Here is a 19,621-nt window from a genome sequence, read left to right as displayed (position 1 = left end):
GAAGTGATCAAAACAAAAGGAAACCCCGTCTGTGTTCCAGTGTTTCAGTCTGAATGATAAAACCTATAGACCAGCAAGAGGATCGTGAGCAGTCATTACCAGTCGGGTTTGGTGATGTCAGTGCTGTTTATGGCCCACGCAGTCATAAACAACAGACTCAACCCTCACAGAGATTCTGTACTTAATAAAAGAAAAAAGACAGGGTTGGGGTTTGGGTGGGGTCCTTATTTGCATAATCTCACATTTAGAGACAGGACGTAAACACAGTTTTACAAGGAATCATTTGTTTTGATTTTGTGTTATTTGCTTAATCCACATATACTGAGGGTAAGAGACTGGGCCCATGTCACAAACACAGGACAGGAGCACCTCTGGGGTTGGACTAAAATGGGAGCCACACGATAGTTAAGCGACAGAATATGTGCTGGAACAAATGACCCACTGAAGCCCCCCTCAAGTCCCGAGGTCACATTTACTGCACAATAGTGAAGAGGAGACAATACAACTTTAAGCACCTGAACATAACAGCAGGATAGTGTTAGAGAATCAGTTACCCAGAATGCAAACGGCAAAATCATTTGGGTAAAAAGCGTCTTTAAGCAGAACTACGTTGTGTCAAAAAGGGAAGTGTTGTAAGCAATGAGAGGCAAAGGTAGTGGTGAGCCAAGGCTGCCACTCTGTGACTCAGTGGTTTCAGTCCTGACGTCGTGTCACAGGGACAAAAACACACCTCGTCTGGGAAACTGGGAAAATTAATTCAGCCCACTATTGACAATTCAGGAAGTTGATGGGAGAAAAAAGGGGACGGAGAGTTATGGCGGTGCTAGCTGTCAACTCACTGAAGATTATATGATGCGTTTACAATACATTTAAGCAGACATTATAGACGTACTTGTTGAGGAAGATTTGCAATGCAAGAATGTGCTCTGTTCACAAAGCAGTGAAAAAAAATCTTCTCACAAATCATCCGTTTATATAAAAATTTTCTTTTTAAAGATCACAAAAGGAAAAGCCTTCAGGTTGGACAGCGAACAACGAGCAGAGAGATAGATAACTCTTGAGAAGAACTGAGCAGTGTGGGCAGGTAAGTGAACGGAGCATCAGTGGCTGGGAGAGGACGGACCTCGACTACGGAAGTGAAACATGTCACCTCTTTATAACCTGACCATAACTCTGCCTGTGTTGCTGTAAAAAAATAAAACTGTCTAGGATGTTTCTGGGCCCGTCTCCATGGTTACACACACAGACAGACGCACACACAGTACACAATGTGAGAATTAATACACAAATACAAAATATGCTCAGTAATAGTAATACTGTTTTGCTGATGTTTGTATTCTGAAAGGAAACGGGGTGTGTGTGTGTGTGTGTGTGTGTGTGTGTGTGTGTGTGTGTGTGTGTGTGTGTTAATGTTGGAATTCTTTCAGTCTGGCTCTTTCTTTCTTATCAAATGACAGGTTTCACAGCAAACATAAGGAAATATGACCATTTGCCACACCTTTTCATAAAGGCACATTCCACTGTTTCTAATGGATATTCCTTTTCACTCTGTATTGTACAGTGTAGGCAGTAAATAATAGACAAAAAACCATAACCTACACTTTGTCTGGCTTTCCCCCTCCCCGTTATCCCCATGGTCTGAACATCTCAGAGATCGCTGGCTGAACTTGCATTGTGGCGCCCCCTGTTGAATCATGAATGGCTGAGCTCAAACTACCAATAGTTTTAGATCAAAATATATCAAGCTGAAAAATAAACTGCACAAATAATAAAGGAAAGCCCAATAGCTCGGCTTTATTCAGAAATTATCCAGTGGCACCTAAGCTGTCCAGACATCAGTAAAGATGTCACAGGCACATGCTTGTGCATTTATTTACAGTTGTAATACACATGTACTATATCAACTGTGTAATTATGGCATCTACACAACCATACTGAACAGACAGACAGACTGTCAGCACAATGCAACATTTAACCGGCCAACCACAAGTGAAGTGTCACACACTGTATCACCAGGCTGAGACAAATATTGCTTTAGATGTTTCGTCCTCACATCATCCACGATACAAGATAGAAGTCATCTAAATAACATCACAAACACTTTTTTTTGAGGGACAAAGAGGAGATTTGCATCGCCTCACACTGCAGTGTTACATGGATAAAAATGAATGAAAAGCTTGTCACAAATATGCCTCAGTTCCTTGCACAAGGGAATGACATCATTTTGATGTACCACATCAGACACAAAATGTAATGCGAGAAATATTGGAACTGCTGCAACTAATTATGTTATTTGACTAAATATGGAACTATTTATTATCCAAGTATTTTCAATCAGGTAGCCTACTGCCTGACATTGGACGTGGGTGATCTTTACTGAATATATTCCTCACCTCTTCAATCGTAGCCTTGGTCTGTCTGGCTCATCCCAACAAGTGGAAATTCAATGAGACTTAAAAGGAGCAAAGAAGAAAGAAATATAAGTGTATTTATTAGACGCTGAACATTATGTTAACACAGATAAAACATAGACAGGACGGTTAAGAAATCTATGATCTACTGTTATACTAGGGGCTGGGTGATGAGTGAACAAGAGAAGGTGGATTTTGGACAGGCTTCAGAGAGTATGTGTTTAAGTAGCCTAAATGACAAAATAAAAATGCCTCAATCTTATTTTTTTTAATAGCATAGGTAATGTTTTATTGTTGGAATGGGAAAATCTTCACAACACACTGAAGCAAATCCCCTAACCCTGTGTTTAAGAGAAACATACAAAATGAAGACAGCCCAACCTACCAATGGATCCATGTGATTTCTCATTAGATATCTGCTGCCTTCATATCTAGGTACATTCAAAGTACTTTATTATAGCCCGAACGTTATGAAATTGAAATTAGGAAAACACAGTTGTGCTCATTGTGCTTGAGACAATATGGGGAGATTAAACTTAAAAGTTTGAGCCACTGTGTGTTAAAAACAACTTTACTATACGATACACGATAGCTCACCTGTTACAGGTGTACAATCACACTTCTAAAACACAGAATGACCAGTTTTGGTGTTTTCAGACCTACAGCTGTGGGACGGACAGAGAGGAGGATATTAAAAAAATGCTAAATGTAAATGTTTGCTGAGCGTTAGCCAGACAGGCTAACTCACGTGAGGGGGAGTCTCAGAGGCCTCAAAGCACCAAATGATAACTCTCTCAAAAACCATTATAAAATCATCAAAATAAGCTACTATGGTTTATGTTACTGTAATTATATCACTGTTGGTGTTACCTGTAACATTACATCACCTGGATGTTGGTCTCAGTTTATGCATCCGTAGCGGTCTTTCACCTTAGCCTCTACCTTCTTTTTTTCCCTCTTAGCCTCTACCTCTACTGAGCTCAATATCTGTTGGTCTGTCTTACCCATAGACTGTAAAGGTCTTACCTGTCCGGTTTAGATGTTGTTCACGGACTGGGGGTCGAACCTGGCCCTGGCTGCCCACCGGTATCCATCTACATGGCCGTCAACTGGCGGTTTAACGGTAACTGTTAGGTTTTACCAGAGAACGACTTTGGTTTTACTAACATGTGCACGTGTAATATTATGCTCCGTTGTAAGGACTTTAAACACAGTAAGCGGCGCATTACATGGCCAAATATTACTTTTAATGTTCACTAAACCGTGTGTGTGTGTGTGTGTGTGTGTGTGTGTGTGTGTGTGTGTGTGTGTGTGTGTGTGTGTGTGTGTGTGTGTGTGTGTGTGTGTGTGCGTGCGTGTCACCCATAGACTGTAGGTGTCACCCAGGTGTCACCATGGATACACAGCGCCCTCTGTTGGTGCAGAGAGAGAGCTGCACTTGTGCTCTAACCTACAGTCACGTGCCCATCTCTCCTCCAATTGGCTGTCCGCTCGGGTCACATGACCACCTCCCTTCTCGCTGTGTTGTTTGTAGCTCTGTCGGCACTTTAACGACGTAGTGAGAGAGCTCCTCTTTGTTTTTGTTTCTTTTAACAAAATTAACCAAGGGTCTTAAATGTTGTTGTGCGTAAATCACAGACGTTGACACCATCACATGCGGGATCCTAACTAACCAGGACGCGTGATAACAGGTGGGTTGGCAGTTTTCACGAGCTGAGAGTGAGTTGTTTTTGTTGTTTTGCACTGTCAGCGAACTCCTTGGCTGCTCAGTAATCCCAAAGTTATGTTCAGGTTTAGGTTTGTTAATAATATTACAATCTTAAAATTTGCTCTGTATATTGTCATTCATCCTACAGTTTACCCCAATACGCATAAAGCGGTTGTAAGGGCTTAAATATCCATGTTAATCTCCAAAGTGGCCTTCATGAGCATACTTTTATTTCGACCTAGTACAAGCCTTGTGTTATCTCATCTGAAGCTCACAAAGTGGCCGTGTTTCTCCTGTGCTTCGGTCATGAGTCAGTCTGACTCACTCTCACTTCAACACAACTACTGGAGGAACAACGTTAGTCTTTCCTCTGCACCGACAGAAACAGGCATCCTCTGTCCTTCTAACGTTAATGTGTTGCACAAGCCTCAAAGGCCTGGCACCCTTTGTCATAGAAACCTAAAGCTTTAATGTTTATTTTAAATGTAGAGACTGTTGGGGATTTGCTCAAGGGCATAAAGGGCAAAAAAAATCATCACAATTATGGAAAAAGGCACTGGGGTATCAGTGAACTGTGTTACAGCTTTCTTACAGTGTTTTCACTGAATTATCATGTTTCATTCTCTATCTGACCCAGGTCTGTGTTTGCAGTTAAAGATGTGGCATAAATTCCTTATTCCAGATTCTGGTTCTGTCACACAAAAGCTGAAAATCCTAACTGGCTGTTCATATAAATGTACAACAAAAAAGACACAATGTTTCAAGTTTTATTGGACATCATTTGTGAAAATTTGCCAGCTGGTGAACATAAATGAACCTGGTGGACAGGCTCTTGTACAGGCACTTTATCATCTAGATTATCATGCCAGTATGATCCCATACCAGCAGCTGTAATGAGTCACATGTTTCTGTAAGGAGATACCAACTCTTGTGACTGTTGGTTAAAGGATGCAAGGTTTTGGACACTGCTGCTGTCAGCTGTTAAGTTGCCACACTTCCTCTCTCAATCAAATCACAAGACCTTAGATTCCAGTAAACAGTTTGTCATGGTCACATATTTTAATTGTAAACTGTATAGTAATTGATAAACAGTGTTTTTTAGTGGTTGTAAACTAAACTCTCATCGCCTCCAGCTGACCTGCACACAGCCCATCAGCAGCTGGAGCGGCATGTGTCTTTGTGTTAGACATGAGCTGTGCAGGTTATTCTCTGTCTCTGGTGGTGAAAACATCCAGAAGCTTCTCTTTGTAAAGTCTGTAAATGTTAAGCAGAGGTGTGTGTGTTTCAAGGAGAGACAATAGTGTTTGAGACTGCCATGTTGATTTATGACTCTTTCCTACTCAAACAAAACTTCTCAATATTCATTTGTCAGGTTTACTTTATTTCTCCAATAAAAACAAGTGTTAATCCCCAACTGTACACAGATTAGTAATAATTTGTGTAATGAGTGCAGTCATTTTATGTCGTAACATAAGGCATACATAGACATTCACTTTCTACCTCTTGTTGCGACTTTGAGCTGCCAGTGAGTGGATGACGATGAAGGTGTAACATTGTGTTTTTTGTTCCTCTATTTGTTCAGAGCTGCAGACTCTGAGCTGAGGGTTGATACTGAATCAGATGTCATTTTGTCCTTGAGCAGGAAGATGGACATCACCTACAATAAGGTAAAGTTTTTTTTCAGGCTGTATTTAAATTCATGAATCAGTGTTGATTGAATACTTACCACCTCAGATTGATTGGGTTTGTTTAGTTTTTTTGTTATCAAGTGGAAATTCCGAGTATTCACCGGGCAAAGCTCACACACAACCGAACAGACAAATTGATATCATTAGCCATTAGTCATTAATTGTTTTTGTTCATAATGGTTTATCACTCATAATAACATGAGTAACATTTACTTGTAAAACAGAACATAAATAAGTACTTAGAACTAATTTGAGAAAAGGAGGGAAAAAGACAGATTAGTATTGCATTATATGCTGGTGGCGACTCACACAGTGTGAATGATAATGCTGTAAATATATGTAAATAATTTGTATCAAATCCTGACTCAGGTGGCCCTTTGCTGCATGTCATTCCCCCTCTCTCTGCCTCCTTTTTCCTGTCTCTCTTGACTTTACTATCGATTAAAGGCGAAAAATATACTTTAAGATGAATAAATAAAAAGATTACATAGAGGCTCAATCAAACAGGTTGAGGGGAATGTTCTTCATGTAGTAAATACGGTAGATCAATGCTGTCTCATCTTGTCAAAGGTTTTACTCTCATATTTGTAGCCAGTACTCTCCAGTTGTATGGACGCGTTCATTGTGCAATAGGGTTTGTTTGTTTTTTTACAAAAAAACAACTGTTGTGGAAATCAGACTGTTCAGCCCCACTTACAAGCATCATTGTGTAAACACTGCAATTCCTCTCAGCTTTCCTTATGAAATAAATGTTTTGGTCTGACTTTGTTCTGTCATTGTGTTTATGTGTTCCTCTGATGCTTGTAGCTGGTTCATGATGTGGAGCAGAGGAGACAAGACAACAGAAAAGCACAGCTGGTATGTTACAGAACACACTCAAACACAGGGACGTGCACATGAGGGCAGGGGCTCAACATCAGAAAAGGGCAGTATGTACAATTTTTTCAGGCCTTAATATCAAAATAAATTGATTAAATTAAATTACAGTAACTATTTAGTCTGTAGAGAAAGTCTGCACGCCTTCAGGACTGCAGTCAACACGCTGGACCAATTTCCCAACTTCCCGAAACAGAGTCATGACTTCTAAACTGGCAGGCTAAGGCTAATATGGTAGGATTGGGTGCACATTAACATGGCTTGCAGAAAAAAAATCATGTGAGTGCAAGTGCAAGTGCAAAATAGAAGTACAGGCTACACATCTATATGTGACAAAACCAAGAAATGACTACTGTGACTGCTACTGTGCATGTTTCAGAACAGCAGCAATGTTTACAACAGCAACATCACAATTACCGGTAACTCAACATCTGGAAACAAATTCAAATAGTCAGTGAAATCAAGCTGAGTGAGTGATTCCTCCTGTTGCTGCTGCTGTTCACTACATTCAGGTGATGTTAGACAGAGGACGGGGTGGGGCTTAGTCTTAACAAGCAGTGAGCTAAGCAAACACAAATGGGCGCTTTTCTGAAATATGACTCATATTAATCTCATTGAATAAGTGGACGGCGACTTGTCAGAACCCACAAGGAAGTTATGTTGGTGAATTTATAACTCACAAGGTTTAAGTCGCTCCACTGTCACGTCTCATCTATGTGCGGTACACACACACACAGAGTTATCGATGAGGCAGCAGCTTGTACTTCCCTCTCTCTCTCTCTCTGGACGTGCATGTGAGGGAGCGCGCACCACGACCACGTGCCTGCTCGAACACACATATGTAAGCCGCTCAAATCAAGATTTGCACGCACTGGTGGTACTTTATCACAAAAGGCTAAACATTGGAATGTTTCCTTGTATTTTCATGCAACTGCTTCCTCATTCCTGAGATAAAATTGATTTACTCTACATCGATCAATGCACTCTCTCCAGTATTCCAGGTGTGTGGTTGCTTTGGCCACTGTAGCTACTCTGTTGCTGGCTGCCATGGCTGTATATAACCTCCTGATTCCAAGGGTTTCCTCTTCCCATCCTGCCCCGAGCAGCAGCCTCCATCTGCCCCAGGCAGCATCCTGCAACGACCCCTGCAAGTAAGAAAGCTCCACAGTCCTGTCATGAAGAATAATTAATTTAACTCTTGACATAAACAGGCACCAGGCCATACCGTACTGTCTGTTGGCACTCCAGTATGTTGAGCGCTGAGCAAACAATTGGGCGATATTGTGATATTGTTAAAAGCTCCAGAGAAAGAAAGCAATTGAATCATAACTTTTTTTTATTTTTTTTATATTTTTTTGGCGTTTTTGCCTTTATTTGATAGCACATAGTGAGATAGACAGGAAAGGGGGAGGCAGAGAGAGGGGGAATGACATGCAGGAAAGGTCTGCCCGATGCGGGATTCGAACCGGGGACGCCTGCGTTGAGGACTGTAGCCTCTACATGGGGCGGCCGCCTTAACCACTGCGCCACGCACCGCCCCTAATTGAATCATAACTTTTAATGTTAAAATGACAAATCAGTGCTTTGCTTCCAAAGGATTGCTGGCAAGATAGTTATTGAGTCAGGCATTTTACTTTAGAAAAATAAACATGATGTGATGGTGACACTGTGTCAGTCAGACTTGACAGGTAGCACCAGGAATACGATGCTAGTAAAGTTTCCTCTCGTCCCGATCAGGATCGTTCTGGTGGAGAGCATCCCTGAGGGGCTGGAGTTTAACTCCAGCACCACTCACCCCTCCATCTTCCAGGCTTGGCTCAATCTAGTAAATGAAGCTCGCGACAGTCTCGACATCGCGTCCTTCTATTGGACCCTGACCAACAAAGACACTGGCACTCATGAGCCGACAGCCGATCAGGTCAGCTGGCTGTTACATATACAGTATATATGGCTGAATACACATGTACAGTATGTTTGTCTATGATGAGATTTTTTCTTTGAACCATCACATATTTAATCTGAAACCCAATCCAGTGATTTTTTAACAGATGCTTTTCTTTTGCGTGTAACTGTCAATAACACTAAAGTTATTCCCTTGCTGTGGCCACAGGGTGAAACCATTCTGAAGAAACTAGCTGAGCTTTCAGGGAAGGTGTCTGTTCGTATTGCAGTCAACAGACCACAGGAGGGTCGGCCTCAGGACGACCTCAGGCTGCTCAACGACTCAGGTGATGCTCTGCTTTAAAAGTATTTTAATTAATTTTGTTATATTGATTTCAATCACATGACTTCAACAGACCTTAATGTTTACTTTGTATTCAAATTAAGTCTTTTAATTTAATTCAATTTCAATTAAAATTGTCCCTTGTTTTTTTCCAAACATAAGTTCAAAAAGAAAAGTCAAGGTTCATGCATAAACTAATAAGCTACTTCATATAGATCATATTTACATATTTCAATGAATTGGCACGCAGAATAGATTAAAAGACCTAATGTATCTTTATTGCAGGTTAGTGTTGAGTAACACTAATATAGATTAAAAAGACAACATTTTAGGTACTAAGGATCAGGAGAATCCGCAAAACAAAAATATTAAGCTGAATTTATTTTGTCTTTTCTGACAGAGCAGAATGTTTGACTCTGCAGTGTTTCACAGGAAATTCAGTAATTTCACTCAGTAATGTCTGTTCTCAGTGAGGCTCATAGTAACACATGATGCGAGACAATGATTGTGTCCCCATTCACTGGCCACATTCTGCAAAGGACATGGTCCTCAGAACTGTATTAGACCATGAAGGCTGGATCAAATTGAGGCCGTTTGTCACCCAGCAACATTAACAACACAGAACTTTTTTTTCTGACTCAGACACTCTTCAAATGCAGCCTGCAAAGGATGCGGCCCCCAAATTTAGACTCAGCTAATGCTTTGAGCTGAGTACAGATACAGAAGATCTTATTGATCCCTGAAGGGCAATTCAGTTCCTACAGTCCACCGTGGCTATACACATAGAGTCGTTCACGCAACCTAACAAAAGTAACGGAGTTAGCATGATGGGATATGGGAAATAAAAAAATAAAAACAAGAAGGCTATTGCCAGTAAAGTGCAATAAAAGAATGCAGATGGCAGAATAAATAACAATGATAAGAATAAAAAAGATAATGTGGTCAGCTCTGCATTTAACAGCATGAATTAATTCCTCACCATTATAACTTTTGGTTTTCAGGCTATAATGAATCTTTGATGTGTGTATGTGTCTTTCAGGCGCTGATATCAGGACAGTTAACATGAGAGAGCTCACCTCCGGAGTCCTTCACACCAAGTTTTGGGTTGTAGACAAGAAGCACATTTACATTGGCAGTGCCAACATGGACTGGAGGTCCCTCACACAGGTATATGGTCATTTCTTCAAGAGATTTTTTGTTTGTTTTGTGTGTTTATAAGAAATTCAGTTTTGTTTAGACTTTTCACCTAATTATCATTCAAGTCTGATAAAGGATCCCAAGCATTAAATCCTACAGTGAACGGTTTTCTGGTTCTCAGTTCTGGCAGAATAATGCTTCTGCTTTCAAGAGGAAGTTCCCATTGACTCTTGTGACTTTCGGTCACATGCTGTGTCATTATAATAATTTAATTATCATACTGTGACTGCCAGTCATCAGTATCTTAAACCACATCTCATTTTAGTGGTGAGATTGGGATCAGTAAATCACAGAGGGAAATAAGTGTTTATTCTGCGGTTGGTCTCCAGGTGAAGGAGCTGGGTGCAGTGGTCTACAACTGCAGCTGTTTGGCCGCAGACCTGGGTAAGATCTTTGAAGCTTATTGGTTCCTGGGAGAGAGTCAGAAGATCCCATCACCCTGGCCATCCAGTTTCTCCACCCTCTACAACAAGGACACACCTCTTCAGCTGCCACTCAACAACACGCCATCTAGTGTTTATCTGTCGGTGAGATACAAGGCCAAATGGAGGATTGACATTTTTATTGATGATTCATAAAACTGAAACCCTCAAATCTCCAATAGCAAACAATAGCATATATGTGTGGTATCCCACTGAGTGTACCATAACCATTGTTTCTCCCTTAGGTGTTCGTAAAACCATTTTTATAACATTTAATCTGTATGAAAAAAGTCTCCTATGATCTTTTATCAGTAGACATTTACAGTGTGCTTCCAGTAACCACTGAGTGGGACCAACAGTCCAACTCTACTGCACTCCTCCTTCTATTATCATCTTAAAGGCTCTACTGTATTCATTACAAATCAAGAAATGATGAACTCTTTTTTCTCTTCTCATCACTCTCTCTCAGAGTTCCCCTCCGTCCTTCTGTGCAGCCGGCAGGACTCCAGACCTTCAGTCCATCCTCAGTGTGATGGAAGATGCCCAGAGCTTCATATACATCGCTGTCATGAACTACCTGCCCACCATGGAGTTTTCACATCCTAAAAGGTACAGATGTTCAGATGTAACTACAGGGAGGACAGCTGAGGAGAGTCAGATTCAGGTTTTACAGTTAGTGAAGCTCTGAGGTCCTGCAGCAGGTGGTGTGGGTCAGGGATGGCTTTCACAAAGAACGACTTTACAATACTGACTGTTGATCCAGTCAAGGACTTGTCTAATGCAAGTTCAAGTATTTTACAAAATTATCTAGTTTGTCAACATTGTTATGTAGAGAGACAGTGGAGAGAGAGAGTTTTTCGAGACAGATTTTTATAATTTTAACTGTTGAATCCCTCCAGTTTCCTCCTGGAATAAACAGAGCTGAATGGTTTGGCACTGTTCCTCAGTCAACCATTTTTTGTACTGAAAAAATGTCTTAATTTACCCAGAATTCAATATACCAAAGATTGGCAGAAGAAGTGGACAGCTTTGTGCAAATTCTGACTTTTTGTTTTCTGAGTCAGAATCAAAGTGTAACCAGCCCCAGATCTTTGATAACCTTATGGATGAAGTTTCTTCATGTGTCACCAATCTTTGTTTGAAACTCTGATCCAGCTTTCTGTAATCTTATTGAACAGGTTTACCTCCTAAATGAAGCCTACAGTTGCACCACTGATGTTTTTAGCGTTTCTCGTGAGAGTTGAATGGTTCGTAGTGTGACGATCCCATGTCCTTGTTCTCTGCATGTGACGCCGTCTGCAGGTACTGGGCAGACATCGACACCCAGCTGAGGAGAGCAGCGTATGAGAGGAGGGTCAAGGTGCGCCTGTTGATCAGCTGCTGGGCCAGCACCCAGCCAGTCATGTTTCCCTTCCTGAAGTCTCTGGCCTCAGTTTATGACCCCAAAAGCAAACTAGACATCCAGGTGGTAAGTAGCTCTTCTTTATGTCTTTACGACAAAAAAAAGGGAAGTTGTATATCTTATGGGATACTTAACACAATATATCCTGATGACCTCTTGTTTTCAGAGGCTGTTTGTGGTGCCCGCCAACCCCAAGCAGAAGGAGATTCCCTTTGCCAGAGTCAACCACAACAAGTACATGGTGACCGACAAGATAGCTTATATAGGTGAGGCTGCAGATACATAACACGATTCATGTGAAATATACATAATAATGTCAGTAATTAGCTTTTGAGTAGCTTTTTCATGGATCAAACTGTGATAAACGAAAAGTTTATTCACTCATACAGTATACCACAAATGTTAACATTCACAGGAATCTCTGTACTTCATTGACCTATTGGAGAGCTAGGAATTGAAAATGACACACTAAATGAATAATTGATGAAAAAAATCTAATAAAAATGAATTGGTCTTTTTTTTTCAATTAATTGAAAATATTCATTAGTGATGTAAAATAAAGGTCTAAAATATAACCCAAATGTAAAAAGAAAAAAAAGTAACCCATGTCCCCCTGTCTCTCTGTCTTCAGGTACGTCTAACTGGTCAGGTGACTACTTTGTGAACACTGCTGGCTCAGCGTTGGTGGTCAACCAGACTGCGTCACAGTCCGAGGAGCCGATGTTCCAGTCACAGCTGCAGGCTGTGTTCGAGAGGGACTGGAGCTCTGACTACAGCACTCCCCTCACCCAACACTCAAACCTCAAAGACTTCTGTTAGTTTCCACAGCCACTATTTCAAACACCATCAGTCTGCTTTAGGGCAACATGGATATTACAGTATTATCGACCATATATTTTAGTTTTTAAAGTGTTGTGCACTATGTCAGGTGCACCAGTCAGCTAATCAACTGGTCACACAGTAAACGTGGAACGCTAAAGTCCGCTGCACACGATTCATCAGTGAAGCAGTTTCCCTGTTTGCTCAGGTCTAAAGGATGAGTCAACTTCAGTAACACCTAAGGCTTAGTGCCATCAAACCACATAACTGCCAGAGGTGCTTTTTTTAAGGGGACAATCTTCCTATTAAAGCTTCATGTGTAAGTAATCAAAAGTGACTTGATACCAGCATCCACAACCAGTGTCACCTCTAAAAAACAACAGAGAAATCCATGTGGTTTGTGTTGTGTCATGCTGGTAGAGCTAGGGGGCGCTGTTTCATCTTTCTATTTAGGTACTTTCCATTTTCACCATCACTTACGGTATTAAAGATGAATCAATGCATTTTCTTTTTCACAACCTCAGTCTCTATGGGAGTTTTTTTTTTTAATCTCAGCTCATCTCAGGGAGTAAACATTGTGTATTTTCTTCATTTGCTGGAATTTGATATAATCACTGCTCTGTGTGCTGTGCCTATGCTGTACATAAGATGAGATTTTTTTTTTAAATAAAGTCTTCAGGACTATTTTATAAAAAATTAATACTGAAGACAATTTTCATCCAGCAGAGTGGGAGTGTGCAGCAGCATTAAATGACAAATTTAATTTCCACTGTGTGGAGTGATTGAAACTACTAATTAGCAGAGAGATGGTTGTTATGGCAACTGTCCAAGTAAGTGTGTTTACTTATAGCAGCAGGTTTGAAAAAAACCTTTGGAGCAGTTATTATGTTCATGTCCTTATCTCCTTGCTCCTTTTAAAGAAATGATTTTCAATAAATGTCTGATTCACTCCAACGTGTTCCAGCATCTTTTATATTCTTCATGCGCTCATGTACTGTGCACACACTGTACTCAATGCAGAGGGGAAATACATTCTGGCCTTTTTTTAAAGTGTATTCTTGGGTTGCATGCATGTGAGAGCTGCACTTCAGCACTTCACAATACAGTATACAGTTAGCTCAAATAAAGAGGCCACAAGTTGGAAATACATTAGTTGGATGTTTGTCCTTTTTCTCTCCACATTACAACAGGTATATTGCCTTTCAATCGGAAGAAGCTCAGGGATATTTGGCTGTGAAAGGTCAGAGACCAGTGGCCAAGTGTGAATTGCAGGACTCTAAACTGCCTTGTCAATGAGCTAATTTTGGCATAGACTCAAGTTCTAGGCACATGTTACAGAAGAGGAAGCACCTGATCACAATGTGGTCAACCACAGCAAAGAGTCTGAATAGGCTTCTTGTAGCTAAATGACAGTTCACTTAGGCTATTGGTTTATAGACTAAAGAATGTCTGGGTTACTGAATGTCCAGGTTGAAAATTTTACCAGTTTTAAATTAAACCAGCAAAATTAAGTCCAGTGTTCCCTCAGGAATAAATCACGGCTTGAAATACAGTAGACATGCTACTGTATATTACTGTAACATGAGGCCTGTTATTATAATGACAGTAGGCGAATGGAGCTGGCCTCCTGTGGTGATATTGTACAGTGCAGTTGTCACTTTGTACAATAGACCCGCTGAGCTCCTCTGTCGCCATACATTCCCACAAGCCTCCATCTGCGCGCAGCAGCGTGGAGGAGGAGCGTGTAACGGGACCGGGACCGGTCAGCAGGGCGGACATGGCGCCACTCAGCCCGGCATATCACTGCTCAAATGAACGGAAGAGGCATTTTGTCGGCCTCTAAACTGCTAAACGGTGATGTCACCTGCGATCATGGGCGAGCTACGTCTGAGTGTGACCTCCTGTGGGAAGATGCCGCCGATGCGCAAAAACCACCGAGACTTTCTGTGGGTGAGGCTGCAAAGTTTTGAGACAGAGAACAGACACTGAAGTGGATACTGAGGAGGAATGAAGGTAGGCTCTGAGAACAAAGAACCACATCGATCAAGTCAGAAGTAGATGAAAAGTTTTTTTTTCCTCAAATAACCTTTGTTTTAAGCGCGCCTCTTGTGCTTTCCTCTCCAACTTCTCACCAAGTTTATTATAGAAACACGCACCAACAGGTCTAGGGCTGTAACTTACAGCTGACCTTGACTCCATCTGACGCCTGGCAGGTTATTATTAGACAGGCAGCATATAGCACACAGTGAAAGACATACTATGGCTGCGCATAAAGCTATGAAAAGTATTTCATACAGTCGTCCTGCAGCCTTCTGTTTAACTATAAGGACGAAATACAGAGCTCGCTATCGTGACTTAATAATATGTCAGTGTCTAGTGTTCATCTCTCAAACTGCTGTCTGTGCGGTTTCAGCTGCTCCGCCCGGATTAAAGTCCCGCTCATGTCCTGAGTGTCCGCTCGCTCCCACCGGCCGTGTGGCTCCAAGGTACAGCATGTTCACTCACACACTACAGCTCTGTGCTCTCAGATCTCTGTGCTCACTTCACTCACATGTTAACATCTAGAAATCTCAGAGGGCTTCGAGAAATCACAGGGGAGTTAACATCTATGAGGACAAAGAAAGTTAAAGCGTTTATCACCGTCTCTCTATATAGCCAAACTGCCACTTGCCTCCTTTAGCCTTTAAAAAAAATAAAAACAAAATAAAAGTACAGTTATTGATCATCACAATCTTAAAAGATAATCTCTTTTTTTTTTCAATATTTAACTTTTTCCAAAAAATATTGCAATTGTTATCAGATGTTTTTAAGAGAATGTTCAAATGTTAATTTCAAGAGAATGAATTACTCATGTTATGTAGCCTATGTGTAGTATAGTTTTGCTTTGCAATTTTGTATTCATTCAGTCAACCCATCAGTTTCTGACTACAGGCATCTCAGAAGTGACGACAACCAAAATTAATAGCAAGAAACTGTGAGGAGCTCATGAGGGCAGCATGAAAATGAGAAAGATACACTTTCACCTAAAGCACCTCTGTTATAGAGAAACAGAGCCATAACTTCTCACAATGGTCACTTATTGTTTAAATCTTTTTCCAGATTTTAATCCTATCCTACTCTCCAATAGGCGTTGTGGGGTGTGTCATGTTGCAGTGGCAGATTTCTAACACTTGTGTGCAGCATTGGTGCAGGTTTCAACTGACATTTTCACAAAGTATTCCCTCCCTTCTTGTCTCAATCCACATCTTTCTCAGAGGCTCCTCTGGGATCAGAGAAGAGAAAAATACAACCCAGTTAAACCCCGTCTGAAAATCTGAGCTTGGTTATCATGGCATGGATTTATTTTTTCAAATTTCACCAGAAGTGAAAATAAGTCACCAGATGAGCCTGCAAGATGTTGCTCTCCTTGCACTGCAGCACAGAAATATCATTAACACATTGAATTGAATAAGCCCATCGCTACAGTTTTAGTTGGAAATCCTTTGAGATAAAATTATAACACTGCTCTTTAGTTTTTAAAATCTATTGTCTGTAATTTACTATTACTGACTATTATGTGAGTCACAGTTCAGACCAGAGCATTCAAGCAAAAACTCCACTCTTATCCACTGGTCCAGTGGATAAGAGTGTTTACGGGTGTGTCTAAATGTGAGAATCAAACACACCCAGTCTCTACTGACTGCAGATCACAGATCAGCCAGAGACGTGCTGTTTCATAAATAGGCCTATACTACTGAGGCAGAGCGAGCTGTGTGGTGTTTTAGCCCAAATACAAAGTCATCAAAAGACTTTAAGAGCTACACTTACATCAACTGTCTCTCTCTCTTTCTCTCTCTTTATTTCTCTCTCTCTCCTTTTCCTAGTTTTCATTTTGCAGCTATGAAGACACGCCCAAACTAACCAGGCTCCCAAGTGCCATTCCACACAAATGCAGCTAAAGCAGGACACACACATGAACCCTGAGGTATCTCCTGCATGTCACTTCCCAGTGTGCAAACTATTCAGTGTCACCAGGGTCCAAGCAGAGCAGCAGGGACGTGTCCAAGAGGTTATTTCTGTCTCCCATGCACCCCGCCTTTCCAGTGGTTCATGAAGTTTGTCTGTATGTGTGTGTACGGATGAACAGCAGGTCATTATTGTGAACTGACCACCCAAGAAAAAGAGGATTTCAGCTCCACTGCCCCACAGTTGACGAGTTATCAGTATGAGCAAAAAATAATGTAACAGTCAGTTGTTTTTGATCCAGTCATTACACTTTCCTCCAAAGACCACTTTTGTAGAAACCATTGTACAGTAACAAGTGACCTACGATACGACAATGACAATAACAAAGTGAAAATTATAGCTATGCAAGAATAAAAATAGGAACGCTAATACTTCTTAAATAACAATCAGACGATCGCCCTTAATATACAAATATAGATATAGATGTTCAGATTTGATTGAAGTGAAAAGCGAACACTGTTGTTATTCACATCTGTTCATCTCTGCAGCATCGAGTTGCAGCTAATGCTGTAATGGAAAGAGCTGTCAGGGGACGACTTCAGTGTAAGTGTATGTGTATATGTGTGTGCTGCCCTGAGAACCACCCAGTAAAACGGAGATCCCCTCATTGACCCGACAGTGTTGTCAAAGATTATATCTTTTCTTTCCATGCAGATGTTTCAGATGTTCTACACGGAGGACCAACCTGTAGCAGGTACTTCTCTTACCTTCAGCATCATGGATGTAGGTCTAAGATTAAATCCAGTGGTTGTTGTTGTTGTTTTAATCTTTTATCTGTTTGGAGATCCTCACTAATATATATCATTTACCCAATTATCTGTTAGGTAGAGGTAAATTAGCTACATTTTTTTTTACCATTTCACCATATACCCACAGGATTTACTCTGATTAAAGAGGCTTCTCAGCCCCAACATGACATCAGAGGAGAAATATCAGTGGGCATACCATCCAAGCTTGCAGGATTTGTAGTGTTTCAAATTTGCAATATAAGAGCACACAAACAGTTACAACCTAATTGGCTCACCAACCTGCTGCTACCAGAGCCCAAGAGAGAAGAGATGCAAAACTACACAGAGATGTTCTTAAAGGTGGAATAATTTTATTTTCAGACACATTCCTCTTTTTATTCATATTATAAAGGTTAATTGTGGTTTCATTTGCACAGAGACATATGTTTTGGAAGAGATTGATCAAGAAAGCTTTGAGAACATATACATTTTATCTATCAAGAATAAATCACAGGACCTCTTAATCATCTATACAGTAAATATTTACAAATATTTGAATATTTAATATTACACCATTTTCAGGCAGTGTTGTTTGTCCTCAGATGAAGATGTTTTCTTTTCATCAACAGATTCTTGATTGATAGAATCAACAAAAAAATATATTGAGAAACAAAGTGCATAGACATGTAGTCAGTGAACAAGAAAACAAAAGGCAGTTTACCACACTTCAACACATATCAACAACAATCAAGATCAATGGAGGTGAAAATGTGTTGGATAATGGATCCACATGACAGAAGAGGCAGAGTGTAAAACAGCAGCGGCAGAGCAGTAAATTAAATGGGAAAAAACACAATATTGTGAAGTTCACACAGGAGATATAAAATTGTGTTTTTGTCAATTAGTTTTGATTTGTTTTATTGCCAGGATTGTTTCCTTTTATCAGAGAAAGGGGCAAATGTAAGTATAAAAAAAAAGAATAGCCTCCAATATTTGATTAAAATTAGTATGCTATGCAGATCATGTCGCAGAAATACAACATAAACATATGTCACTGTCCCTTCGACACATGAGAAAAGAGAAAACATATTAAGTAGTTGTCATTTAGCACAATAGTCTCACTTTGTTCAAAAAGAATGGCATTAAGCAGAGGAGCTGAGACAATTGCACTTTAATTACCACAGCGTCCTCTCAGTGGACACATGTGGTGACGAGGGTGCGAACAGTAAAAGGTGGAGTCCTGTCCCGTAACACAGCTGGTTGTGATACCGTGTGTGGGGGGAGATGGGAAACCACTACAGTTTCAGAACAGGTTGAAGGATGTGTGACTTTATACAATTTGAATTTGCAGGTTGTGGGTTAAAGCTGAAACTGAAAAATTCATGACAAAGTATTAACATTTATTAAAAACCTTCTCATTATGTCAACCACAGTTACAACTGGTAGTTCATCCCTAATCAGCGCTCTTCCATTTTAACCCTAAAAGATGATAGTAATAGTTCTTTAATACATTTTATAAGTTGCTTTAAGAATTAAGGGGTGGTGGGCCAAAAAACAACATGTAAGATGCATGGAACAGACAGGTGTAGATGTTTGGTTTGTTTTGGGTCAGTGGTCTATAGATCTTCCTGCATAATGGTTTAAGAGAAATAAATCTGAGGGAGGATTTAAACCAGGCTGCTCATGGCTGTGATAATCTATAATCACAAAAACCATATTTAAAATGAATAAAGCCATCAGTTATTTACTTCACGGATAAATGATTCAAAATGTTTGCCTTCTTAGATCGATAACACTGTGATGTTTTGATTGTTGAAATAATTCTTCATTGCTCTGAAGTTTTGAGTAAGAACCAAGCACAAAAGGTAAAAACTACAGTCAGAACGGTTTGCAAAAAACAGACAGAAGCAAACAACATGCAGCCGGTACCTGCACTCATTGTCTGTCCCTCTGTCTGTGTGTCTGTCGGTCCATCTGTCTGTAACATACATGTAAGAGAGACTGACTACATGTTTGGTTTTACCCTGTAATGCCTTTAAGAAAGCACTTTCACAATGTGTCTATGTTGGAGTACTGATATAAACTGAAGGACTCGCTCTCTCTGTCTCTCCCTCTCTCTCTCTCCCTCAGGCAAGAGTCGA

The 19,621-nt window shown here is 40.5% G+C and overlaps 1 protein-coding gene and 1 long non-coding RNA gene across 2 annotated transcripts; both read left to right on the top strand.

Annotated features, from left to right (window-relative positions):
* The first annotated feature begins 3,892 nt into the window (after positions 1 to 3,892).
* pld3 (phospholipase D family member 3) lies at positions 3,893 to 13,684 on the top strand. The gene is made up of 12 exons (XM_085795758.1): positions 3,893 to 4,102; positions 5,702 to 5,786; positions 6,615 to 6,665; positions 7,677 to 7,834; positions 8,421 to 8,601; positions 8,794 to 8,911; positions 9,947 to 10,074; positions 10,434 to 10,631; positions 10,996 to 11,135; positions 11,829 to 11,994; positions 12,095 to 12,194; positions 12,560 to 13,684. The coding sequence occupies exons 2-12, from the start codon at positions 5,766 to 5,768 to the stop codon at positions 12,745 to 12,747; spliced, it is 1,449 nt and encodes a 482-aa protein (XP_085651884.1). The 5' UTR covers positions 3,893 to 4,102; positions 5,702 to 5,765; the 3' UTR covers positions 12,748 to 13,684.
* Positions 13,685 to 14,475: 791 nt separating this feature from the next.
* On the top strand, positions 14,476 to 16,835 carry LOC146976178 (uncharacterized). The gene is made up of 3 exons (XR_015037378.1): positions 14,476 to 14,760; positions 15,161 to 15,233; positions 16,611 to 16,835. It is a non-coding gene; the product is annotated as an uncharacterized LOC146976178 (long non-coding RNA).
* Positions 16,836 to 19,621: the final 2,786 nt, after the last annotated feature.

Source organism: Trachurus japonicus, chromosome 13, assembly GCF_045865225.1.
Source record: "Trachurus japonicus isolate A0001 chromosome 13, Traja_1.0".
In the NCBI taxonomy this organism is placed as follows: domain Eukaryota; kingdom Metazoa; phylum Chordata; class Actinopteri; order Carangiformes; family Carangidae; genus Trachurus; species Trachurus japonicus.
This window is presented reverse-complemented; position numbering and strand designations above follow the sequence as displayed.

Bases quoted from the DNA above. Each gene is read 5' to 3' on its own strand.
- pld3 (XM_085795758.1), top strand. From the start codon at position 5,766: ATGGACATCACCTACAATAAG. The intron at 7,835-8,420 runs GTAAGAAAGCTC...CGTCCCGATCAG, and splicing joins TCCTGCAACGACCCCTGCAA to GATCGTTCTGGTGGAGAGCA. The intron at 12,195-12,559 runs GTGAGGCTGCAG...CTCTGTCTTCAG, and splicing joins CGACAAGATAGCTTATATAG to GTACGTCTAACTGGTCAGGT.